At 36.2% G+C, this 27,251-nt stretch overlaps 1 protein-coding gene, 1 long non-coding RNA gene and 2 pseudogenes across 2 annotated transcripts; 2 read left to right on the top strand and 2 right to left on the bottom strand.

The window, feature by feature from the left end:
* The first annotated feature begins 5,196 nt into the window (after nt 1-5,196).
* LOC126605614 (uncharacterized) lies at nt 5,197-6,255 on the top strand (annotated as a pseudogene).
* Nucleotides 6,256-7,340: 1,085 nt separating this feature from the next.
* On the top strand, nt 7,341-7,999 carry LOC126605610 (protein OXIDATIVE STRESS 3-like; annotated as a pseudogene).
* Nucleotides 8,000-8,595: 596 nt separating this feature from the next.
* LOC126605619 (uncharacterized) lies at nt 8,596-12,368 on the bottom strand. Its single transcript, XR_007617015.1, has 4 exons — nt 11,941-12,368; nt 9,389-9,563; nt 9,142-9,277; nt 8,596-8,964 (listed from the first exon to the last, which is right to left on the bottom strand). It is a non-coding gene; the product is annotated as an uncharacterized LOC126605619 (long non-coding RNA).
* A 9,025-nt stretch (nt 12,369-21,393) lies between these two features.
* LOC126602715 (uncharacterized) lies at nt 21,394-25,899 on the bottom strand. Its single transcript, XM_050269609.1, has 7 exons — nt 25,157-25,899; nt 24,998-25,084; nt 24,841-24,915; nt 24,576-24,660; nt 23,244-23,338; nt 21,680-21,724; nt 21,394-21,452 (listed from the first exon to the last, which is right to left on the bottom strand). The coding sequence occupies exons 2-7, from the start codon at nt 25,080-25,082 to the stop codon at nt 21,394-21,396; spliced, it is 444 nt and encodes a 147-aa protein (XP_050125566.1). The 5' UTR covers nt 25,083-25,084; nt 25,157-25,899.
* Between the last annotated feature and the right edge of the window lie 1,352 nt (nt 25,900-27,251).

The raw sequence follows: 27,251 nt of genomic DNA, 5'->3' as shown, positions 1-27,251 counted from the left end.
GAAAGTGATTAGTGAATGACAAGCTATGGAGAAACGGTTGATGTAAGGTGAATGACAAGCTATGGAAAGTGACTGGTGAATGACAAGTTATAGTGAGGATGACAACTCATACATACAACCCATCCATACAAACCGGTTTCAATACACCCCCTCAAGCTGGATCAAGGGGATTGATTGATCCAAGCTTGTACAACAAACGCTGAAACTGAGTAGAGTCTAGTGCTTTTGTGAATAAATCAACAAGTTGATCGTGGCTGGGTGTGAACACGGTGTCTATCACATTGGATTGAACTTGAGCACAATTATAATGGCAGTCAACTTCAATATGTTTGGTCCTTTCATGGAATACTGGATTGGAGACAATGTGCATGGCAGCTTGGTTATCACAATACAAGGACATATGTGCCATGCTTGTGAATTCGAGCTCGGAAAGAAGACCTTTCAACCATATGAGTTCACATGTTGTTGCTGCCATAACCCTATAATCAGCTTCGGCACTAGATCGAGCAATAACAGTTTGTTTCTTGCTCTTCCAAGTGACAAGGTTCCCTCCAACAAATGTGCAAAAACCTATTGTGGATTTTCGATCAAGGGCATTTCTAGCCCAGTCAGCATCTGTGTAGGCCAAGATGTGATTTGACCCATTGTTCTTCATAATTATCCCCCTTCCTACTGAGCCCTTGAGATATCGAAGTATTCTCTTGACGATTTCTCAATGAACTAGAGTATGAGAGTGCATGAACTGATTGGCTAGGCTAACTGAATATGAGATATCAGGCCTAGTAATGGTGAGATAAATAGGTTTCACAACCATTCGCTGATAAACACTAGGGTCCGAGAGAAGTTCACCTTTTTCATGCCACTGAAGTTTGCTAGCTAGGGGTGTCCGAGCTGGTTTACATTCCATCATGTTAGCTTCATCTAGAAGATCGAGAACATACTTTCTTTGATTTAAGAACAATCCATTTGAAGAGGTAGCCACCTCAATTCCAAGAAAGTATTTCAAGAGCCCCAAGTCTTTAATGGCAAATTTTTTGGTGAAGTGACTGCTTAAGCGTCTTGATTTCACTTATATTGTCACCTGTAATAATTAGGTCGTCAACATATATAAGCACAACCAATTTGCTAGCAATACTACTTCGAACAAACAAAGAAGAGTCAGCATGACTCATTTTGAACCCTGCAGCTTCAAAGACTAAACTAAGCTTCGAATACCAAGCTTGAGCAGACTGTTTGAGACCATATATGGCTTTGTGAAGTCTGCAGACCTTGTTGGGTTCATTTTCTTTTGGATGACCAGGAGGCAACTTCATGTACACTTCTTCTTCAAGATCCCCATGAAGAAATGCATTCTTCACATCCATTTGGAATAAGGGCCATGCATTATTGACTGCCACATACAACAATACCCTCACTGTGTTCATTTTGGCAACATGAGCAAAGGTCTCCTTATAGTCAATGCCATAGGTTTGAGTAAAGCCTTGAGCTACTAACCGTGCTTTGTGTCTTTCAATGCTTCCATTGGAGTTGAATTTGGTCTTATATATCCACCTACTTCCCACGACCTTCTTGCCATTTGGAAGATTCACCACACTCCATGTCTGGTTGTCATTCAGAGCTTGAAGCTCTTTAGTCATAGCATTTTTCCACTCAAGCATGCATGTGGCTTCATGAAAATTCCTTGGTTCGAAAGTGTGGGACAATTTGTTAAGGAAAGAAGTATGAGAAGATGAGAATCTGTGATAAGAAATGGCTGCAGAGATAGGATGCCTTGCAGTGTAAGTAACATACTTTTGTAACCTCACTGGTGGATGTCTATCTCGTGTAGGATTTCTTCTTGGTGCACTTATAACTTGCTGATTTGGTTGAGCTTTTGATGGTCCAGAGGAGCTTGGCACTGCATCAATTACACTTTCAGTGAGTTGAGAATTATCAGTACTGTTATGAGCAGAAGTGACTTCATGAATTTCTGCTAGAATAGGTAGTGGAAGTAGGTCCATAAGATCTTCCATATTAGCATTAGTCTCCAACCCTTTGTGGAAATAAGGTGAATATTCATCAAATCGCACATCTCTAGAGACTGCCAGCTTCCCTGTGTTAGGGTTGTACACTTTGTAACCCTTTTGAGAACTGGCGTATCCCATAAACACACATTTGGCAGCTCGAGGATTGAGTTTGTCCCGATGGAGAGCTTAAATGTGCACATAACAAGTACAACCAAAGGTCATGAGGTGAGACAAGTTTATAGGCCTGCCCTTCATGACTTCAAAAGAAGATTTAGTATTCAACACCCGAGTTGGCAGTCTATTAATGATGTACGTGGCAGTGAGTAGAGCTTGAGACCAAAATTTCTAGGAACATTCATTTGGATCATAAGTGATCGAGTCTTCTCCAATAAGTCTCGATTCTTTCTCTTTGCCACACCATTTTGTTGTGGTGTACCAACACAGCTATTTTGATGCAAAATGCCATGATTGCTCAAGTAATTACTCATGTTATTGGAAGTGTACTCGGTACTATTATCTGATCTTAACATATATAACTTAGATGAAAATTGATTGGTGATTAGGTTGTGAAAGTAGCATCAAACAAATCACTTTTAAGTTTTAAAAGATACAACCAGGTTACTCTAGAATAGTCATAAAAAATGTAACATAATATCTATACCCATCAAAGGATTCTACACGAGAAGGACCCCAAATATCAGAGTAAACAAGCTCAAAAAGTTTACTAGTTCTAGAATTAGAGGAAACAAAATGAAGTCTAGTGGCTTTTGACATTTGACAAGTTTCACACTCCAGTGTGTTTTTACAAAAAAAGGGAAACAACTTGGTCATCACATGTTCTGAGGGATGGGCAAGGCGTTGATGCCAGAGTTGGTGTTCCTGAACTTGACTTAAGTTGACATTGAGCTTTTTGACAAAATTGGACTCATTTGAGAGATAGTAGAGTCCATTCAAGAAGAACCCTTCACCAATCTTCTTCTGAGTAACTCGGTCCTGAAACATAACATTGTGAGGGGAAAATATGGCAAGACAGTCTAAGGTTTTTGTGATTTTTCCTATTGACAAGAGTTGAAAAGGAAAAGAAGGTACATAGAGAGCAGTGGAATCAGTATGCTCACTTAGCAATCTAATATTTCCTTTCCCTAGAATAGGTTCCCCTTTCCCATTTGCAATAGATACATGAATTGGATCAATAGTTCTTTGAAAATCGTGGAGACTAAAGGGTTTATTAGTTATATGATCAGTGGCACCAGAGTTAATAATCCAAAAATCATGTGTAACATTTGCATTAAGAGCAGTGGAAATGGCACTGATAATACCTGGAATATTACCTTTCGATGTGTTCTCTGAGTCAGCCAAGAATCCAGCAAATTTCCTTAGCATTGCAGTAGGGTTTTCAGGTGTCATTTCATCAGGTTCAGTGCTTCCTTGCTTCTTTTAAAGAAAAACAGCAAACTCGTTCATCAAGGACACATGATTTGTTGAGAAATTGGTCATCCCATCAGTTGAGGAACAAGCTGAATGAAATGCTTTTGGAGTGACTCCACCCTTCCCATCTTTGATCATCCTGCATTCCCTATCAAACTTAGGCTTTAACTTCGGATGAAGAATCCAACATTTTTCTCTCAAATGTCCTTTCATGTTGCAATAAGAACATTTCCAGTCTGCTTTCTTGCCAAGCACCCTATCACCAGTTGCTTTGTGATTTGTTGTGAAAACCCTAGCTTCAGAGGTGGATTTGGGCTCAACGTTCATCACCCTTCATCGAGTTTCCTCTCTTTGGACTGCATGACACGCACTGGTAAAAGAGGGCAGTTCTTGAGTCATTAACAAGTGACTACGCAGGTCTTCATATTCCGCTCCCAAGCTTGCTAAAAGTTGAAACACCTTGTCTTCATCAGCCCTCTTCAGTAGCATAGCGGAATCAGTCGTGTGTTGATGATACATATCGAGTTCATTCCACATGGATTTCATACTTCCAAGGTGTTGAACAAAGGAGTGATCACCTTGCTTTAAACTAGCCACACTCTTCTTCAATTGAAAGATGCGAACGAGTTGTTTTGGCTGCCATACATGTCTTTGACAGACTCCCATAGGAGAAGGGAAGACTCTGAGTAGCTGAAAAGCTCAGACAGTTTTGGCTCCATGAAATTAAGTAACCAGGACATGATCAGCTGATCAGTAGCATGTCATGCATTGTAAGTTGGTGAAGTGGATTCTGGGGGCTCAGAGCTTCCATTGATAAACCCTAGCTTCGATCTTCCTTCTAGAGCAAGTGACACATCTCTTGACCAAGGAAGGTAGTTGAACTCGTTCAGTAGCACCGAGCAGAGTCGTTGATTTGGATTGTTCTCAACCCCTTGGGTTAACTTTGGGGAGGAGGATGAGGCACTGTCGGCACTAGACACATTTTCTTCTGCCATCTCTATCGATGATGAGCAAATGAAGAAGTAAAAAAAAAATGAACAGAGTCAGGACCCTATGGTTCCTGCTCTGATACCATGTTGAGTTTTGGTTTCAATATTTGTTGTATATTTCATTATGAAGATTACAAGAGAGTGAAGGCAACTCTTATAGAGAGCCAAAAGAAAGCTATAATAGATTGTAGGATAACTACACAAATACAATCCCTAAAATCTGCCCTAACAAGTGGAAAAACAAAAACCAAATTACAAGTAAAGAAGCTTTTACAAGCAACTAAAAAATGTTGATGTAAGGTGAATGACAAGCTATGGAAAGTGATTGGTGAATGACAAGCTATGGAGAAGGTTGATGTAAGGTGAATGACAAGCTATAGAAAGCGACTGGTGAATGACAAGCTATAGTGAAGATGACAACTCATACATACAACCCATCCATACAAACCGGTTTCAATACATATATCACATTACATTGACACACACACACACACAGAGTCTCTCTCTCAATTGCTCTCTCTCTCCCTCTCTTATTGTTCTCTCTATTGTTCTCTCGTCCTCTCTATGTCGACATCCGAAATTCAAGTTGTCGATCCAACTTTGGATCCCCTTTTCAATTTTGTTGATCAAGTGGCTGCTACATCAATTAACTTAATGAAAGAGATGAAGAACAATGTAAGCTGTAGCTAGTGTTTTTTAAGTCCTTTGTATCTTCACTTGAATTACTTATTTTCCGTGGTTTGATTTTCTAAATACTGAATACTTTTGTGTGTTTTGGGCAGGTGCTTATCAATGATAAGTTTAGCAGTAATGTGCTAAAAAAGGAATTCCTTGACCTTGCCAAGGATTTCATTGCCACCTCAAAGTTTTCAATAGCTAAGGTTGCAGAGGAGACTCATACCTTATATGAACCGGACCTTGCATCAGCAAAGCACCACACAAAGGTGCTATTAAAAGCATCCAATAATTTAGGTGCCGAGGCAATGGTGCAATACTCTAGCAGCAGAATGGGTAACATGGATGGTGCCCATGAAGCTTTGAAAATTTTAATAGAACAATATGATCTTCTAAACGTATCCCTGCTCCGATATTTTGCGGTGATAAGTTAATTTGACACATTTCAATTGCTAACCAATATGTTATGCTTTTAATTATTCCATTTTTGTTGTGAATATATGTGATTCTAACTAACCATTTCTATGCAGCTGGAAAAGGAGGACCTAAATTTCAGCAGCGAGCAGCACATATGCATGGACGCATACAAAAATTGTATTCAAAGTCAAATAGGACTCCGATGGACGAAGAATCAATTGGTTGCTAAAGCTATTGAGAGAGAGAGGCAAGGTAGGCAACCTCATTGGAGCAGCAAGCAGAAGCTGAAGCACAAGAAGCAGAAGCTGCATCACAAGCAGAAGCAGAGGCTAAAATGGTTAGAAAAGCCAAAGAAAACAATAACTCAACAAGCTGAAGCTGCTGCCGCAGCACAGCATCCGACGTGTCGTTCATTTGAGGCTGAAAGGGTCCGTAAGGTGGCCACTGCTGACGGCCCATCTGCAGATCCAAGGAGAAAGTCATTTGGGGGAGGCGCATCTACTGCACTCTTTTGACCGACTGTTTTGCTCACCAATAATATTATGTGAATTTCATGCAAAGTCTGAAAAGTGATTCCTTGTGTGTTGCCCATGTTGTCATCTGGTGCTTGTTGATTACTTGAAAAAAAAAATTATTGCTTGAGGACCAACATGGATGGAATCCAGTTACTTGGTTCTCTTCTCATACGTTGAATTATATGACCTTAAGTTGATATTGTAATTTTAAAAATGGTGAACGAGTTTGTTATATGGCTCAAAATTAAAATGGTAAAATGTAATATATAAATAAATCTTGGTTATTTATTTTTTGGGTAAATAATTAGGGTTTTTTTCCTTGACATAAGAAAGAAAATAATTTATTAGAGATGAAAGCCTCAGTAGCACAAGGACAAGTGTATATCTTTTGGCCTCTTTCAGTGTTTTTGAATTCAATGATTTTGAATTTGTTTTGTGAGAATCATATACTTTTTTAGTTTTTACCTCTAGTACTTTTTTTTTTATCCCTTTGCTTAGATTAGCTTTAGGGTGCCTGGGATGTGTAGAACCAAAATAGAATGGTGCTCCTCAAACTTCTCCCTAATCAAGTGTTGGGAAAGTGATTCCATGCGCGATTGTGAGTTGTGTATGCAGTTACCATGAAAGAAACCGACTTCACTTACCGAGATAAAGCTTCATTATTGTATGAAAGTTTGTGTTCAGAGATAAATTTAATAAATTAATATAAGTAGCGTAGAGAGAATGTTGGTTGCATGTAAAAGAAACAAGTATTGGGTCAAATAAAGTTTTCCTAATGGAAAATTGAATAACAAGTACTATACGTGCATGTTTGTGCTGATTTTCCTGTCAATATTCTGGCTGTTTAAGTTAAGGAGATGTTATTTCGCACACGGTAAAGTCTATGAAGATTCAATGATGTTGAAATTGGTCAATGAAATGATTTTACCTTTGGTGCAAGTTTTTTACCCTTTTACGTAGATTAGAGGTAGAGTACATGGGACATGCAGGGGTTTTGTGCAACCAAAAATGGAAGGTTTCCTTCCTCCTCAAGGATGTGATGACAAAATCTGGTATAAAGCCTTATATTTAATTAAAATTAATACAAAAATATAACTAGAACAGTCAGTGTTATCCATCTCCTCATTAATAAACGCAACACCGCCAAGTATTTTATGGAAGATTTTTGGCATATATACATACACGTATATATACACACGCACACACACACTCACAGAGATGCTTATATATATATGCTCCCTTGAACAGAAACCTATTGGAAAATTGTACTGTATCGTTCTGCAGAATCTTCAACGTTAAGATTGCAAGAAATGGGTCGTCGTGAAGGAGAAATGAGGGCATCGGGATCAAGATAGAGAAGAAAATCATGCTCATCAAGTTAGAAAGGAATTTTGGGTTTTCAACGAAGAACACGAAGAAGATATTTGTGATGACCCAAGATCTTTTGAATCTTCTTCCATGGAGAATTCTATGAGCTCAATGGAATCATCTTCTTCATCTGACTTGGTGGAGGATGCTTCTTCAAATTCTTCTACATCATCGTCGTCGAACGGGCCGCTTTACGAACTACCTGACCTAATGATGCATCTTCCTATCAAGTAAGGAGCCGAGCGGATGGTTTTTCTGTTTACGCTGATGATTTTCCATTTAGTACTATATAAATTTCCATATTATTATATGGTTTGTTTATTAGGGTTTCTTCCATTTATGCAGGAGAGGTTTATCAAAATGTTACGAAGGAAAGTCACAATCCTTCACAACCCTAGCAAGTGTGACGAGCTTAGAGGACCTTGCAAAAAAGGTGGCACCTTATAGGAAGAGAATGAAGGCATGCAATAACTTTGGTGGCGGTTTTGATGGTCACAAATCACCATATCTTTCTCCAAAAGCTATTATTTCTAAGAAAGATTCAAGAGGAAGAGGATCTTTCTTGTATTCCATTAGTAACAGAGGAAAATTGTTGGATTAATTTATTAGTTAATTTCTAGTAAACCAATTATCAGACGTTGCCATTCACATTACTTTACATATAGTCCATGGCAAACCCCAAAATTGAGTAGCGAGGGCGTGAAATAGAGGATGAATAGAGAGGTGAAAAGGATCGGCTAGACGAAGAGCACGCAAATCGCTATGTTGACTGGGTTGCTGTGGTAAGCTCTGTACGTAGAAAGCAAAGTGCTTTTTGAGATCAAAAGGTCCGGTCTTCCCCATTTGAGATTTTTCTGAGAAAATTAGGACCTTCTGTTCCGAATTTTGTCGGGAATTTTTTTGTGGTTGAAGGGGGATGGCGATTTCTTTGGCCGGAGGAAATTGGGTTTTGGGATTTCAGGGATTTTGAGTAAGTCGGGGTAGCGAAATTTGGAACCAAGACGGCAAATTGAGGAGGAAGGGTGAATCCCAAAAGTACACTTCCTTAATTAAGTTCTTAAATTAAATATTTAATTAAAAAAATCCAACATAACAAAATAAATTACCATTAGTTGGCAATTTTTTTCTTTAAATTTTTAAAATAAAATAGTAGAAAATATTTAAAACAAAATTAAAGAGCAAGGTAAACAGGTAAAATTAAAGAGAAAATTGCCGCATGTGTGAGGGTGTGGCAAGAAACTAGGATGATATTAAAGCAAAGTCGAAATTAACGACTACTTGACAAATTTACTTTCGAAATTTTCCAAAATCATGCACGATAAAGTTTAGTCGAATATGATGAAAATACAAATTAAATTAACAACCAACATTGTACGTAATATACTGAAACACAAACAAATCGCCGTCGCGCGTTTTATTTCAGGGGTTTCTTGATTAGTACTTTGAGATTGATCACCAGATTTTTGCGGTATGTTATATATTCAGGTCCTTCACTTGTAATATCTTGCAAATTGCCACCAATAAAAGTCTCTGCTCCAGATAAGTCGTCAACAGTGCAACTGCAGCCTACACCATAACCACAACAATGCATGAAAGATCATGAGTTCAATTAACGTCATCGTAACTATGTACCAAAAGCGAACAAGACACTGTATTGAAATTAATTCTTTATACTAATATGTATTAAAAAAATAGTTAATCAATACGCTGCCTGATTAAAATAAAAAGAGAATAATTAATTACCTGCTTTGGACTGGATACGACAACACAAATTACCGACCGAGTTCCCCGCCTATAATGGCCTCATGGATTGCTTCCTTATCAAATTTTCAGGATGCTTTAAACCAGCTGTATAGATTACATCTTTGCGTTTGACCTTCTGCATATATATTAATCAAGTACAATTTGTAAACCATTTCATTGAGGAAACTACATAAAGGTTCATGCATGAGCTTAATTAATCAGTACAAGAAAAATAATTTCACTTAACCGAAGTGGTAGACACCATGGTTTACAACACTGTCGATGAAAACTTGCGGGACAGTCGGAAAGAATGTTTTCCGGAGATCCGAAGTGGTAGGCACATAATTTTTCTGGTGTAGCGCCACTATAGAGTAACATTGTTTAGGAGTTAAAGCGTGAACAATAATTTCTTCCATCGTTACCTGTAGTAATTATTTATACTTGATAATATTAGTCTTCTTGTTGACAAATCAAAGAACTACAAAGAAAAACTGATTGCAAATCATCTTTAGCTTATTTCACTGACACAAAATTAGGAAAGTAAATCTAGTAAATAAATCAACTCACTAATTAACTCTTGATTCCAATTTCCAACACTTTTATGGCGTGTTTATGCATCCGGAATAGAGGTAGAAGAGAGGGAATCAAATTCTTCCACGGGTGATTCCGGCGTTTACCAAATTTTGGGAATGCAAAATATTAGTGGCCTCCACCCAAAATCAGGAATCAAACTCCTGATATTCCCAGAATTGAATTCCCAAGTTGGATGAGGTATTTGAATTCCGGATGAAAGCCAACATCCGGAATCAGAATTTTCTACCGAAACTACCCTTATGTGGAAGAATTCTTCATTCACTGACTGGAAGGACCTCGTGGATGCCCAATGCTACTGTCAGTTTCATCAAGGCAAGTGCAGAAGTTTCCTCGAGTTGTTTTCGTTTCGATGTTTGCGTACTGCACCTGCACTGTTGGTGTGAAAATCGCGCGGTGTTATGCTGGAAATTTCTGCTGTGAAAATCGCAGCACCTCCCAGACGGCCAAAGTGCCAATACCCATCACCAACCCACCCCAAAAATTTTACCCAACAGATCTAGATCCAAACCCGAATGGAGGGAAAGAGAGGGGGAGAGAGAGAAAGAGAGATGCAGAGGAAGGTTGACGCGTCGGGAGCAGCAAGAGTTGGTGTTTGGGGATGATCGGAGAAACAAACTGAGGAGGATGTAGAGGGAGAGTTTAGAGGGTTCTGGTGGAACCTTGGAGGTTCCAGAAATTTCTGTTGAGTTTTAACTCTTTAAAACACATATACTAGTGTGAAATCGTATAAAAAAATAAAAAATTGTCTATTATAAATTAAGGATATTTTAGTAATCAACCTAGTTTTCATTCTGATTGAAGTGAATTAGTAAACAACTTATATGGACTCAACATCATTTATACTCCGAATCAGGATGAGGAAGAGATTTGGAGCCTGAAGTTCCATACCTAAGTACTTGGCTCAATGCACTGGACCCGACATCTCATTCGCTGTTAATCTTTTGGCTATATACAGAAATGCGCCTACACGCAAACACTGGAATGGTGTTAAAGACATTTTCCGCTACCTTAAAGTTATGATGGATTTGGGCTTGTTCTACACCCATGAATCCTCGAGAGAAGCTGGTGCCCGCTCGGTCCCCAGGTTGATTCTCGCCTCGTTGGTTACGCAGATGTTGGTTATCTATCTGACCCACATAAGGCATGTTCTCAAACGGGCTATATCTTTACCGTTAGAGACACCGTTATATCTTGGAGGTCTACCAAGCAAACGCTGGTTGCGACTTCTTCGAACCATGCTAAGATTCTCGCCCTACATGAAGCCTCACATGAGTGTTTTTAGTTGAGAGCAGTCATGAAACATATTCGAAGCAGTAGTGGTCTTACTTCCGTCGTTGACCTTCTTACGATGATCTTTGAAGACAATGTAGCATGTATCGAGCAGTGAAAGAAATGATACATCAAAGGAGATAACACCAAACACATAACGCCAAAATTTTTTTATTCTCACCAACAACAATAACATCACAACATTGAAGTCAAGTAAATCCGTTCCCAGGACAACCTGGACGATCTCTTTACCAAGTCATTGCCCAAGTCTACTTTTTAGAAGCTCGTTGAAGGAATCGGTATGCGTAAATTATCTGAGTTGAATTTCTTGTAGTTCTCTTATTTGGAAGTTATGTCTAACTCAGGGGGAGTATTCAGAAGCATACTCACTTGATCTTAGTGTACTTTTTTCCCTACAATTAGGAGCATTTTTCCCACTGGGTTTTGGCTACCTAACGACGTCTTGATGAGGCACCCATCCTGGGATGATCATCTCTATTGAGTTCGCTAATTTCATCCCGTTTGATGTTTGTTTTAGACATTATGCAAACTTCTCACTTTTCTCCTTAGTCTATGGGGTTTTACCTACCTTAGGTTTTACCATAGCGAAGTTTTGTGAGTTTTACTACTAATGCATACTTTCTTTTAAATTAGAGACTCGCATTCACCTATTGTGCCGACGACCTCATCAACTGTTCTACCACATCTGCTGAAGATCTGATGCGATGTTTTGTTTGAGTATTTACACACTCAAGGGGGAGTGTTCCAGTCCTATTGGATTAGGAATGTGATTATGTAAATCCTAGTGTATCTAGGGATATCTTTGAAAATTCCCTTTAGTAGTTAATATCTTATTAGAGTTGTAATCTTATTAGGGTAAGGATTTAACCTATCCTACTACTATAAATAAAAGCACAATGGGGTGATACAACACACCTTAGAATTACACCTCTCTCTTGCTGCCGGCCCTCTCCCTCTCTAGTTCTAAATGCAGTTCAGTAAATTAAGCCTACAAAAATGATATGGTTTTTAGTTAGTTTTCAAAGTATTGGAACTTTTTTCATTAGTTTTCCTTTTAAAAAAAATGTGGGAAAGCATTCTGAATTCTCAAAAATGCCCCTTCATTTCTTTCACAATAAAAAAAAAATTGAGGCAAATTAGTAAAAAAAACCATAATTAAACAAAAAACTGTGTTAAAAAAAATCTAAATAAGATGTCTATGCGTGCTGAAAATTACTGTTTTTATAGTGAGAAACCAATTAAAAAACGATAAAAAAAAATTGGAAAAGAAGACGGAAGAGTTAGGGAAAAAAAATAGAGAAGAAGGTTAAGGACTGTTTCCGTATGACCATTTCATAACTAGTTTTCTCCTTACATTCCTATGTTCTCATTACATTGTTTTTTTTTTAATTTTTTTTTAATTTTTTAATTTTTTTTATTAATAATGAGCATGTGACTAAATTATATACATTTGTGTGATGCATTGTGGTATAATCCGAAAACAAGGTTCCGAAAATGACATTTCAGATTTATTTCCCAACTATTAGGATAGCCTTCATGTTTCCGGGCAGTCATTTATGTTTAGTATATGTTGTGTATCAAGCTCCAGTATGCCTAAACTATCTTAATTAAAGTTAGGGTTCTTCTTTCTCTTTATGAGCCTATCATAGAATGCAAGACCAGAGATCAAATGGCATGCTTTTTGTACAAATTATTGAATCCAACCGCTGTCAAATGGCATGCTTTGTGGACGTCGGGACTCGCCAAGACCGCTATTAGTGCTATTCCATCTCTTTGGGCAATTGCAGCGTCTCATCAATGCTAAAGTATAACGCCAGGCTTGCTTCATCATAGGAGTTTTCTTTTCTTTGACGGCGATAGCTTTACCTTTTGAAGGCTTTTTTATCTCTACTTCAACCATATGACAGGCAACGGTAGTGCACCGTTGGAAGAAATCATTTCGGAAGTACTTGTGCAAGGAGACGGGAATGCGCGACTCTTGTTCCATATGTTCCCCATCGTAAGTTGGCTTAGCAACTCTTACGTTTCTCTTGGGCTTCCTATTGTTGCAGCAGCGGTGCTTTTCGCCTATTCCACCTTTAGCTTTGCGGCTTGTGGTCTTGGCTTCCTTGTCTTTTTGTAGGTCACCAATGTCCACCCCTCTTCATCGTCGGTAAGTGTATTTTGGTCACTTGCCCCCATCGATGGTTGTGTAGAAGGTGTCGTGTGGCTTGGGTATAGATGAGAATGAGCATGCGTTACTTGGAGAGGCATGTGATTGAATGATCCAAACACAATTGTAGTAGTGTCTGTTGCGACTGTGTCTTCAAGGTCGAGTTCAATTTACCCTTGTTGTGCCAACTTTATGATAAGCTCATTGAGGACGAAGAACTTGCCAACAGAATGACTTACGATATGATGATATTTGCAATACCTAGGATCGTTAACGCGATTCATCTCTTCGGGGCATTTGCACTCAGGTAGCTTGATCACCTTTTTCTCCAACATGTCCTCTAGCATTGCGACCATGTCAGAGTCTGGAAAATGGTAGGTCTTCTGCTCCAGCTCTCTCAAGGTGTTTTTGTACTTGTTCTTAGCGTTGGTAGCGGGAACAGTTTGATCATTTCTTGGTGCCATTTGTTTTTTTACGGATTTTGAAGACAAAGATGAGAGGCAGAGATGTCCCACTGGGTGTGCCAAATTTGTAAACACAAAAATTATGTATCCAATGAAACGAAAACACGTGTTCAAAGTAGATTTGTATTGATTTGAATGTGTAGGTTACAATCTTTGTTTACAATTTTCCTCTGATTCAGTCTTCAAATTTGATGTAGAAACGTGATTGTTGATCCAATGGTCGCGATGACTTGATCTCTGACGAACGGTTGAACAATTACTTCAAGTTTTGAGCTTGAAAACAACGCATGGATGATCTTCACCTTAAGGGTGCGACAAAGGGTAATGTTTGATGCGGGATTTCGTTGCTTCAAGGGCATTGGCGACTTGATCTTGAAACAAACGTTGCTACAAGTTTATAAGCTTGCAACAAAGTCTTAAAGGAATCGACACGACCGCTTATTGATTCTTCAAGGAAGTGCTTCGGCTTTGGTTGAATGTTCTTCGAAGAGAGTTTTGGCAGCGCATTAGTCTTCAAAGGTTTGGTTGAGGTTCTTCTATGTAGAGATTTTTCGACCCTTATGCTTGTGAGAGGACCTTGTATTTGTAAGCTTCTCAAGGCTTGCCTTTGGGTTGATTTGGCTTTGATTTATGTCTTGAGAATTTAGGGATGTTTTGTGTCTTAATTTCAGCCACTTTACTCCCTTGGCCGAAATTATAAGGCCTTGTTGCCTATTTTGTGAACAATCTTCAATTCTTGCTTGTTTTATGAAGATGCCTTAACTTTCTTTCCGGTTTTGAGAGTATTTTGATCCCTTGCCGAATTTAAAAGGAATTCTCCCTTGTTTTGCTGAGTTTTTAGGGGAAGTTTTCTACTTCTTTTGCTTGATTTGTGCCACATGTCATTGATGACTTGTCAATTTGTATTGAGTCATATGTCATGTGGAGCTTTGTGATGCATAATTTGTATGCAACGAAATTTATTTGCCTACATTATTCTCTTCTTTATTACTATAAATAAAGGCATTATGTGGGGGAATAATACACATTCCTCTACACATCCCTACAAACACATATCTCTCCATTATCTCTTTGTGCCACCGGCCCTTTTTCCCTGTTAATTAAATATAGGCCATAACATATTATCAGCACGCTCCTACATATGTGCTTAAGAATATGACGAGGAAGCTTTTCTACATTAAACCAGTTCATCCATATCATCACGCAATCAGGTTCTTCCAAAACAATGATTTTTATCTCGATATTTTTGCATCCCTAATAACATGAACATTCATCATAATGCATGACCCAACTTTACGTTTTTCGAATTTTAAATTCTACATAAATTGTGTATGCATTATATTCATAATTGTTGAATTATGTGAATTTGATATTTGCCATGAATTGCATCAAATATATGTTCATTCATTAAAATTATATATGCTTTGAATTAATTGAAAAAAAAAGAAGAAAAAAATGGAAAACTCTTAGGGTTCTTCGAACCCATGACTTGTGACGCATACCCAAGCTCACACGAGTTTTCTTTGGGCCACGATGCACTAGAGCCGAACCCATGCTCCATCTGAGATGACACCATTTTGGCAACGAAGCCACCACCTAGTGCCGCCCGTAGTCCATGGTCTCACCATCGTTTTACTAGGACATCCACAACTTGAAATCGTGCTTTTTGGGACTCAACCTTCGTCAAAGATGATTGGTTTCTCAGACAAACCGATGAACATGAGTGAATTTTTTGACGGATTCTTTGAATCCTTAAGGTTTCTCAGACCCCCCATCCCGGGACGTCGAAACTTAGGTTTCTGTCCAAAATTTAGGATCTAATTGAACCCCCGTGCATCATCGTGCCGTGGACGACCGAGGGAAGTCGCCTGAAGCGACACCACATAGTTTTCTGGTTCAAAATCCAACACCTAGCACCGCTGGGGTGCCCTGGGTTTTCCAGACCCGAGCCTTAGTGGGCCTCAAACCTCGGACCAACATCACACATCACCTTTTTTTACTACCATGGCCCATATCCAATAGAAGGAGATGAATGTATCGTTGGAGGACAACCAAGAATCTCCTGCTAAAAAACTACCCCCAACAGATAAGGCAAGAAAACTAGACATTTGAGAAAATGTGAAAGAAACTTATCCCCAATAACTTATGCCTTGAAGAAGCATTACCAAAATGCAAATAATTGTAATCATCCAATGGAAAAACTGGGAGGTTATTTCTTCAAGTTTATACATTTTGAGTTAACGAAAGTATAAAGTATAACAGAGTTGTATATGCGGCAAAGTGCGATGACTTTGCACCAAGGATTGCAAATCAACTATCTAACCTGACATAGATCATTGCCCTCAACCATAAACATAAAATTTTGAGAAAGAATATACTTTTCTTTTGCTCAATCAATTTTCTCAAGGCTCCATGAACTTTCGATCTGAGGGTTGCTAGTGCTGATTCGAGGATTGCTGAGCATCGCACATCACCTTTTTGGGCTTGTTGTTTGCCTTTACTACCCAGCCTGCGAAACACCAACCAGATCAGTTTTTGTGTCCCCCCGTGTAAGCATCACACTAGATTAGAGCCCTTATCGGGCCTTTACTTTGGGCTTGCGCCAACAGCCCAATAATTTTATGATGCTGGGCCTACTTGCATGCTATGCCCGAGCCTATTCCAGCCCATTCTTGGGCCTGGGCTGCACAATGTTGATGTTCCTTTCGAGTGCAAATATAAGGATAATATAACGGCATAAGTAAGGGTGTCAAACCACAAAGACTGAGAAACAACTTAGTAAAACCTTTGACTTTTGCAAATTAGCATTAGTTAAAGACTCCTTATGACTTAAAATAGAGGATTTGAGTAATTTTGAAAAAGAAATAAAGACAAAGAAAAAGGGAAAATTAGAACCATCTTAAAATAAACCTAAGACATGAAATAGGTTAGAATCGTTTTTAGGACTTAAATCTAACTTCAAATAAATAAAGGTCTTCCCCTAAACATTTCTGAATCAGTGATATGATCTTTTAACTTATCACTTTCAAATGCACAACTAAGATGTTCACATATCTAGCACGGCATATAACTGGATTGTATGAATCATCTCTTACTTTGCATGTTAGATGCATGACATATACATAAAACTTATATTTATAGGTGTAACTTAGCATGGCATATACTCAGATTTAGCACCTAGAAACTCATTAAGAACGAAGAGGATTATGAACATCACATGAACCCTGGAACATGGCATTTATCCTAGAACTTTATAGAATCAATTTACATGATTAGTTCTGAACCTAACCACATGTTGCTAATGAATGAAAGAAGATATGGTAGTCATCATTAACATTCCCAACAGAAAACAAACATAAACAAGGTAGCTAAGCTTGAAAATATGTGCTCGAAATGATTGAAATAGAAAACTGATTCTAGCTTGCAAATGAAATTAATAAACTAAAGCTGCATCATAACATTAATTCAATTATGTCTACTGCTTCAAAGCAGCCATAAGTATCCATAAACTAAATTAAAACATAACAAAATACATAAAAAGTTAAGAATGCTAGAACCTAGAAACTGTTCAAGGTTGAAGACTCATGCTCTCTCCAAATTATGTGTTTTTTCTGTTTTTTTTTTTCTCTTCTTTTTCCTTCTGATTCTGTGTATTTTTCTCCTATTAAAAGGCTTAGGCTTTTTCTAACATCTGACACATTTACATCCTTAAATTGACTGTCAGTTATAGCTCATTACAATCAGCTTTTAGTATAGGAGTAACAGAAAACTAGCTGTTATTAGAATTTGTAACTGCACAGCTCCTCTTGACTGTCATAACTTCTTGTCGAAACCTCTAAATCACAAGTTGTAAAGACTATCAGAAAGAAGACTTTTAAGGCTTTCCAACCATATACGGCCAATTTTCTAATTCGTTCTGAGCACTTCGGGGCAAAGCTCGCAAGTTGACCGTTCTGCAAGGGCATTTTCTAGCAGATCTTAGGTTACTTGTGGGCTATGATCTGATCTTGGACGAGTTGGGCTTCGAACTATCCATTATAGGCTCTTAAAATATTCAAAATAAGATGATTTCTTCAAGCCTTACTTTTATCCTGAAATACAATACAAACAACAAAATATCTTGTGATGCATAGAGATTTTAAGTAAAAAACCTAAGTAAAAGAGGGCATATAAATATAACTTTATGTACTCAACACACGACTTCAATTTGCTTAGCCTACCCGTGGGCAGCCCATGTTTTTGGGTCCCAAGCTTCATTGTTTATTTTTTTTAGACAATTTGAGTTCTATACTTTTTTCACCCACACTTTAATTTTGGCTTAAAGCCCAAATAATTAATTCAATTATAATTATATACCTGAAGTTCTATTTGCATCTTTGCTTGGTGCATATTTTTGTATATATATTTGTGTGTCTGCAAGAATATATGAACCTGCAGTTCATAATTATTTCGAAAATTGAAGTTTCTAAAAACATGTCTTGTTTGAAAACCTGAAGTTTTCCTTAAAAACATCACCCATGAAAATATGAAGTTTTTTCTTCCAAATTTAAACCAATACATGTCTTTAGAGCCTGAATGTTCTATTCCTATGTAAATTGATTGATTTTTTCTCCATTACACTAACCACATCTTGTCTATATCTTTTGTGATAGGAATATGTCGAATTTGAACAAACTCGACTTTATCGCTTTGGAGGTATCTGGAAGAAACTACCTCAAGTAGGTCGAAGATGTGAAGCTCCACCTCACTACAAAAAATTTACGTCCTGTTATTGAAGATGAGACGGACAACCTAGTTAGCGAAGCTGAGAAAGCCACTGCTATGATCTTCATCCGAAGACATATTCACGACACCCTGCAAACCAAGTACCTTGCTAAGGAGGATCAACGAGCACTATGAGTCGTTTTAGCCGCCATTGCTCGATCTAATTACAGAGCCCTAGATGATTCTAAAATCTGTAGAACCCGTATGCGTGGTCGCACTCACCTATTTGTTATTGGCATGCAAGGCACTGGTAAATCCTCTATTAGAATACTAGTATGCCTTCAATTTTTAACTTATCTAAGTTTGTAAATTTTTGGATTGATTGCTGGAAGGGTTGTTTGTTTCTTTTGCATTTAAAAAATTAAGATGGAGATGTCCCTTTTCACCGAGCGAAACAACATAGGCATAGTTGAGTTATCGATTGTTGACTTGGAGCAAGTTGTTATTATTAGTTTTGTCATGGATTCTTCTGAACCAAAGCTTAAAGAAAATGCTGGGTAGGTAGATTGTGTTTTTTTTTTAATTTAAATTGATTTAATTTTGTTCTGTAGAGAAGAATACTCTGTTTCATTTACGGAATGTCCAAAGAAGTTGAAATTCAATTTGTTTTGAAAACTTATAAAAAGTTGCTCTGTTAAACAATGAACCTCAAATTGTATCTGAAATGTTGCCTCATTTCCACCCTGTAGGTTTCTATATAGTCTTTTAGCAAAGATGAGTGAGTTTGGGAAGACGAAAACAAGCATTCTTGTCATCTTCAGCAAGCTAGATTGCCTAGTGACTCACTCGAGAATGGTTTTAACTTCATTTTTTATGGATCGACTGTAAGGATTGCGTGTTTAATTATTTTTGTTTTTCTTTGTTAATTAGATCGACTTCATATTTGTGTTTAAAAATATTGTTAATTAAATAATGATTGTGGTATACAAAAAGTCAAAATAGTTAAACACGCGACCCTTACAATCAATCCATAAAAAATGAAGTCAAAACCATTCTCAAGTGAGTCACCAAGCAATCTAGCTTGGTGAAGATGACAAAAATGTTTTCGTCTTCCCAAACTCATCCATCTTTACTAAAAGACTGTATAGAAACCTACAAGAGTACAAAATGAGGCAACATCTCATATACAATTTGAGGTTCATTGCTTAACATAGCAACTTTTTATAAGTTTCCAAAAAATATTGAATTTCAACTTCTTTTGACAAATAATCAGATTCCGTAAACAACGTAGAGTATTCTTCTCTATAAAACTAAATTAAATTAACTTAAATTAAAAAAAAAAAAACACAATCTACCCACTCAGCATTTTCTTTAAGTTTCGATTAAGAAGAATTCACAACAAAACCAATAATATCGGCTCTCTCGACTTGCTCCGAGTCAACAATCGATGACTCAACTATAACTATGTTGTTTTGCTAGGTGAAAAGGGACACATCCATCTTAATAAATGCAAAAGAAACAAATCAATAACCCTTCCAACATCAATCCAAAAATTTACAAACTTAGATAAGGTAAAAATTGAAGACTTACTCGTATTCTAATAGAGAATTTAACAATGTCTTCCTAGGGGAGTGAGACCACGCAAATAGATTCTACAGATTTCAGAATCATCTAGTGCTCTGTAATTAGATAGAGCAATGGTGGCCATGTCGGGTCCACAAAGTCCTCTCCCTTAACAAGTTGGACTGGTCCACATGAATCATCAAAATGACCTTCCTTGATCCAGTTAAGGATTGCTTGACGGTTGGTTCCCTTATTTTCGATTAATTTTCATGTTTTGCCATCTATCCATCTCTCTCTATCTCTAACTTTTTGAAGGATCTAAATATATATATCTTTCTCTTCCAGAACTAATCAAATTAAGCAGATAATGAATTAACTGTGAAATATTAAAAAAGAGAGAAAAGAGCAACATAAACAAAATTATCCAAAGTGATGATTGAGAAAAGGAAAATGAGCAGTAAGTGATTGTAACATAAAGAGAAAACTAAGCACTCGATCGATGCTCTCTACCACTAGATCTGGGGAGAGAGAGAGAGAAAGAAAGAGTCTGCCATACAAACTGCGAAAACTAGTTCAGCCATACCCTAGCAGTAAATGATGCAGTAACTACTCTCATCTACTAAGAACAAGAACCAAGTCCTAGGACAAGGGACATTGAGTAGACGATGATGAAAACATAACAAATCTCGCTACTATATTATTATGGTATTTTCCTTTTACTTTTTCTAGGGTTTAGGGCTAATAACAAGCCAACTAAAATCCCTTAAGCTCAACTAAAAGCATTTTATTTTAAGGAAAAATTAGTATTCAGTTTCTATCGTTTTTTTACTAAGACCTTATCAGTTTTTAAATTTTGATTAAAGTCCCTAGCATTAATATTTTAATGAACTACATGTCAATTACACAATTTTTTTAAATAAAAATTAGTAATTGATTTAGTTTTTTTGTACTCACATCCTTATTAAACTCCTAATTAATTTTCAACTCAAAACATTTCCAAAAAAAAATTAATTAATTAAAATAAGTTTGTAGCCATTAAAAATTGTATGTAAGATTGTATTCAAAACATATGAAAGATCGTAAGATAGAAGATTAATACTATTTACATTCAAAATGTTAAAAAAAATTTATATACAAAATATTTAACAAATACAATCCACATACAAAAAATCGTAAATTTTTTTTCTTTCTATTTCATGCATTATGTTTGATATATACACAATACCTAACCTAAGTTCCAGATATAAAATGTGTATATAGAATCTAAATAGATCTTAATCTGTTAATCCCTATAATAATTGGGGTTACTAATGTAGTGTTAAGAAATGATTGGACATAAGAATATGGGTAAACCTGTGACAGAAGACATACTTACAATAATTCAGCCTTCAATCTTAAGGTCTTTCGGATTGAAGAGCTAAATCTTAATGCAAGCTTTCTGCAATTCACATGACTTGCACATTTAAGGCATGCTCGAATCTTGATCTAAAGTTGGTGGTGAGTCGATTGGTTGTCACCAACACTAAATGGGAATTCATCAGAACCTAGAAATTTAAATAAAGAATTTTACAAAATCAATATTTACTAAAACCCAATTTTTTTGTTTATCATGTATTATGGCTTGCCAAAGACTAAATTTAAAAAAAAAAAAGCAAAATAAAGAGTCAAAACTCAAAGTCAAAAATCCATCTTCAAAGTACTATTAAATGCCAGCATTTACCCAATTTTAAGAAATTGAATGGTTAAAATTTAAATACCATGATCAATTCACCTTCCTTAATATTTTCTAAAGTTTCCCCGCACCCTTCTTTAACCGCTGCACACAAAAAAAAACAGCACATATTACTCTTTAAATACTAAAATTGAAGATCTTAAATTCATAAATTATCCAAGACCTAATAAGCTCGTCAAAATAAGCATCCATCATAACAATAGCACTCAAATCGTGCTCCTTTGTTTCCCAACATTTTCTCATCAACCAAGCAGAGGAAAATTATGTTCAACTAAATAGGTAGCAGTTGTGAGTTGGGTTTCACCTCTTTAAATTCATAATATTTTTAACATGCATGTCCATCATTATTTCTTTAATTTGCTTTCAAAATGGGGTAAGATCATGTTAGTTTAAAACTACTGTTAACATGTTATCATTCAATATAGTATAATAACATGGATCAAACAATTAAGTTCGTAAACCAAAAAAAAAAAAAGATGAGAAATTAATGGAAAAATTATTAGTCTGACATGATAAGTTGCAAAACCTACATCACCAAATCGTTTTGGCTCAATGCTAATAAAAGCCTAACATGACTAAGTTGTAGTGCAAAGAATCATAAGTCTTGACTCCCTTGGATGATGAAAACGCTTATAATCACAAAGTTCTCTGAATTTGCAGAAGATATATACCACATAATTAGACTAAAAAAAACTGATTTTCAAATACATACCAAAGTTGAACTCTTTCTCTAACCAGTATCCGATGACTAAAAGGCTCAACATATTAGCCAACAAATAGAAAACACCCCATGTAACCAATTGCAAATGATGAGAAGCCACCCCTGGTGTCTGTCACCACCTTCTTTACATCCAAAGCCCCCATCTTCTGCAAACTAAACCAACCAAAATCCTACACAACACCATGTTATACTTGCAATCTCTGTCAACTAACAAACTTTAGAGCAAAAAGAGTCTTCTCCACTTGGGATTAAAAACATCCACCAAATGATTTCGGATCAGTCCCCAAACTTGTAAAACATGTTTTTATGCAAACAAGACAACGAAAAGTACAAAAAACTTAAAACCAACCAAGTGGTTTTCTTAAAGCAAGAAATTGGAGCTACCACAAACAGAATGTATCAAATTAACAATATGCAATCAATGAACTATTTCATAAGAAAAATAGCTAAAGGCTTAGACCCAAATGAGATTAAATGTTAGGAATTCACAAAACAAATTGAAAATCTAATTCCAAAATTCCAAACACCCACCAAATGGTTTCGGATAAAGTTCTAAAGTCGAATACATGTTACCGATACATAAGGGTAGATAAGAATGAGAAGTATGAAAATTTTAAAACAAAGGGCCAATCGTGCTCTTTGGCAAATTACATTTTGAGTTTGGCTGTTTTTCAGTTTCACTCTACCCTTATATTTGTTCTTCTTTATGAGTAGACCTTCCAACCCAACATCTATTCACAAATATAATTGTCCCTAGCTACACCAACACGAATCCAAAATCACATATATTCTCTAATGTAAACTAATTCATAGCTAATTAACATGTTCAAATCCTAATTTTCTCATACGATTATGTACCAAAAGGATTAGGAAAATCTTTACCTTTACCAAACTGATGTTTGGATGCACCTCGTCTAGAATTTGATGACATTATACCTGAATCAGAAATTTTAAAAAAAAAATTGATGACATTATACCTGAGTCAAATATTTAAAAAAAAAAAATTATTTGATAACATTACACATGTAAAACCCAAAAAATAAGTATATATCACTTCCTGAAAAACCCCAAAATCAGAAAATTAAAAAAATAGAAGTTGATAACATTATACCTGAAGAAACCCAAAATTTCCAGTCGAAGGAAAATTAATACAACGTCCGGAAAAAAATAATCAGGAGATAAAAACTCAAATACCAAAACATAGTATCAGCAAAATAATCATATAAATTGTGATTTAGGTGAAAATTTAGGAGGGTAAAGATTGGAAACGCAGAGAGAGAGAGGGAGGCCTTGTATTGCAGCCAATCTGAAATGCAATCCTCCTTGTCCCATTGGCCCTTGACAAACTTCTTTGATTACCACTACACAAAGAGACAATATCTCTTGAACCCTTTTCAGAAAATGAAAAATGGATTTGAGAGAGAGAGAGGAGAGAGAGAAATTAGGGTTTAAGAGGTAATTAAAGGAGATTGCATTGTGTTCATTTTTTCATTTGTTTTTCTTTTAAACTCACTCTTAATCAGGATTTCCTCTTTATCATGTTCTATAGTCTTTATTGTATATTATGCCTACACTATATCCCCATTTCAGTAAGAAATTGAAATTGGAATCAATATGCTTTTTGAGTAAACATGGTGTTTTCATTACATCTTTTCATTAAATCTTCCATAGATTAATACACCCATGATCAAAATGGTCTACACGAATAGCCAAAGATTGACATAATTCACGTCCTCTCTCTAGCTAAAGAAAAACCTCTATATTTTTCTTTTAAAAGCTCCAATCACATTATCCAAAACAATATGTAAAAAAAATCCGAAATGAATACAGGTGAACCACAAAAATAAAAACTGAAATTCAAATACTCGGAAACAATGAACTACATCCCCCATTCATGCACATTAACCACTTCTCTCTTTATCTCCCCCTCTGTCTGACTAAACCAAAACCCTTAATCTCTTTTCAATACTGCAATAACATAACTGAACATAACATGGAATGAAAATCATTTACAACATAGAACAAAAGAGACTAACTTATGCAACACCACCTAAAACGCACAAAAAAAAGGAAACAACATTCTCCAAATACACAAAAAAAATTAAGAACAAATGGATTTGCACAGATTCAACGTTCACAATATACAAAATTCAACCTCCACAATATACAAAAAGTAAAAACAAAATCCTCAATGGAAAATACTAAATTATTTACCTTGTGCACAAAGGCCTTCGAAGTCTATACACCAAAAGCCCAAAAACTAACAGCAAGGTCTCCTGATCATACACCCTAGCTGGATCTGACAATATAAACAAACTCTCAAAATCACAGAATCAAAATTGAAACAGAAAAGCCATCTGTAAATTCAAAACAACATGCAAAATCACAAATACAAATTTCAAACAAAAAAACCATGTGGACATCGAAAATCACAAAAACAAAATTCGAAACAGCTACACGGAGAAGTCACGAAACTCACCAGAACACGCTAGATTTCGTGGGTAAAAAACTGATCCTGATCGAATCGAAAATTTGATGAAATAGCCGATGAAATCTGTAGCCACCGAGAGGTTTTAAAATCACCAAAATTTGAACAAATAAAAGAGAACTCAAAAACAATATGCTGGAGAACTGACCAGGAAACCCAAGGTTTCTGCACGATTGACGATTTCCTGAAAACCAAGCTTTTCTAGGTTTAAACTTTCTTCCCGAAGGCAACATATCTAACATTTTATGGAATGAAAATTCGATCACGAATTGAAAAAAAAAAAAGTGAGAGAGAGAGAGAGACGAACCTTCATGCGGAGGCTATCGATCCGGAGCTGGAGAGAGATCGAGAAATCTGGGCTCGAGACGGCAGATTTTTGAAATGAGAATAGTAGAGCTAACATGCGGTTTATATAGAGATATTTCAGGGTTTGTGTCCGTGTGAGCTACCACGTGCGAAGCAGATGTGTGATGCCAATGTCACCAGGTCAAAGGTTCGAAACACAAGGACTGCACATTTGTGTTTTCTTTTTCAGCCTTTGCCCAGCACCTCTTTTCATGCCTCTAGGTCACCATTTCGAATCCTATCAGGTGCACTCTTTTCCTTTATTTTATTAATTGTTTTCTTTTCTTCATTTTTTGTTCTACTGTTTTCTTTTATTTCTTTATAGTTTCTTTTCTTAATGGACATGGTGAAGATTACTCCTATAGTAGAATCTTTTCTATTTATTTTTGCTTAGACACTAATTCATGAGTTATACTTTGAAAACTTTGCATAATCACACCAACATGGTTTGTGGGAAGTGTGATTGGAAGACCTACTTTTTGTCTAAGTCATTTTTATTTTTAATTTTTGTTTGAAGTAAAGTAAAGTTACTTATTGTTATAAATAAAGTAATAATTGTTCCACCCGAGGCTTTACTTAGTAACCGGACCAATCTTACCTAATCAGCAGTAATTATTGCTTCCAATGATGGAACTTTCGGAAAAATGTTTTAATTTTTAGCGTTTTCTATGGATTGTGACTTGAAGGTGAAAAGTTGTTTATGTTAATTTTCGTTTAGAAGTTTAGTTTGCTAGTTTTATTTTTCTTTTTGAGTATTGTTTTTGCTTGAGGACAAGCAAAAAGCTAAGGGAGTGTATTCAATTGAGAATTTGAGAAATTTTAATGGATTTATAAATCTATGAATTTTTATGGAGTTTAATTGATTTATAGAGATTCCATATAAAATTTTGATTCAATTCCCTCGAAATCTCATGGAAACATGTGAGATTTGTGGATGCTTAAAATATACTACGAAATCTCTCTAATTCCCTCTAATTCATCAACTTTCTCAAATTCATTAAAATCAATTTCTAATTGAATACACCTGGATTGTTATAAACTTCTTTAAAATCCTAATTGAATACACCCAGATTTCTAAGGATTTTAATAAACTATCCTAAAATTCTAATTAAATACACCTTGAATTTTAGATAATCACTTAAAATCCTGATTGAATACCCCTAAATTCATTAAAAGAATTAAAATCCCTTAAAATCCTAATTGAATACACCCTCCTAAGTTTGGGGGTATTTGATGAGTCTTTTCCAAAATTGTTTAATTTAAAAAAACGTTTTTCTTCTTTGCTACCATTATTTCCAAATTCCAAATTTCTTTTATTGTTAATTTAATCTTTTCAAATTCAAAAATTTCAAATCTTTGATAAAAATCTGTTTTAATAATTAATTAAGAGTTAATTTAATTACGAATTAGTCAAACAATCTTTGGGGACAACGATCTTGCATGAGTGACTATACTACAATTACCTTGTATTCTTGCAAGTATTTTCAATGATTTTAACCCTATTTGCGTAGGTACTAAAAATCCTATTAGTATATAAGCCCAAATAATATATGTAAAGGTTGATGTTCTTTTACTGTTCACACTAGGGATGGCAACAAGGCGGATTGGGTTCGGATGTGACATCCCCATAATCGAACCCGTTTGTTTTCCCCGTACTCGAAATTGAAAAAAAAAACCAAATGGATATTCCCTGTAACCGAACCCGTCAGATAACGGATTCCCCATCGGGTAACAGTTTTCCTCGTTTGTTTTCCCATGATGTTCCAATTTTTCCCTCACGAGTCACAACCATCTTAACACCCCTCCCCTCGTCGGAAAACTGGACTGGTTCAGCGGCTTCATCCTCCCCCCGTTGCTCTGTTTCTACTGCTACGCAGCATAGCTGCTTCTTTTTTTTCAAGCTTTGCCAATCAGAGCAAAGCTGCTTTTGCTCAGTCTCTCTTTACTAAATTCTTTTCTTTTTCAAGCTTTCTTAATCAGAGAGCAAAGCTATTTTTGCTTCCCCTCCTCCAAATCTCAATCTCAACGGAACGGAAAACCTTGCAAAGATGGTGTGG

The sequence above is a fragment of the Malus sylvestris genome, chromosome 15 (genome assembly GCF_916048215.2).
Source record: "Malus sylvestris chromosome 15, drMalSylv7.2, whole genome shotgun sequence".
Classification (NCBI taxonomy): domain Eukaryota; kingdom Viridiplantae; phylum Streptophyta; class Magnoliopsida; order Rosales; family Rosaceae; genus Malus; species Malus sylvestris.
The sequence above is the reverse complement of the archived record's forward strand: the minus strand, read 5'-3'. Positions and strand labels throughout refer to the sequence as shown.

Coding starts and splice junctions, on each gene's coding strand:
- LOC126602715 (XM_050269609.1), bottom strand. CDS start 25,082: ATGTTGCCTTCGGGAAGAAAGTTTAAACCTAGAAAAGCTTGGTTTTCA. Junction 24,916..24,997: donor CAGAAACCTTGGGTTTCCTG/GTCAGTTCTCCA, acceptor CGGTGGCTACAG/ATTTCATCGGCTATTTCATC. Junction 21,453..21,679: donor TTTAGAAAATATTAAGGAAG/GTGAATTGATCA, acceptor TTAAATTTCTAG/GTTCTGATGAATTCCCATTT.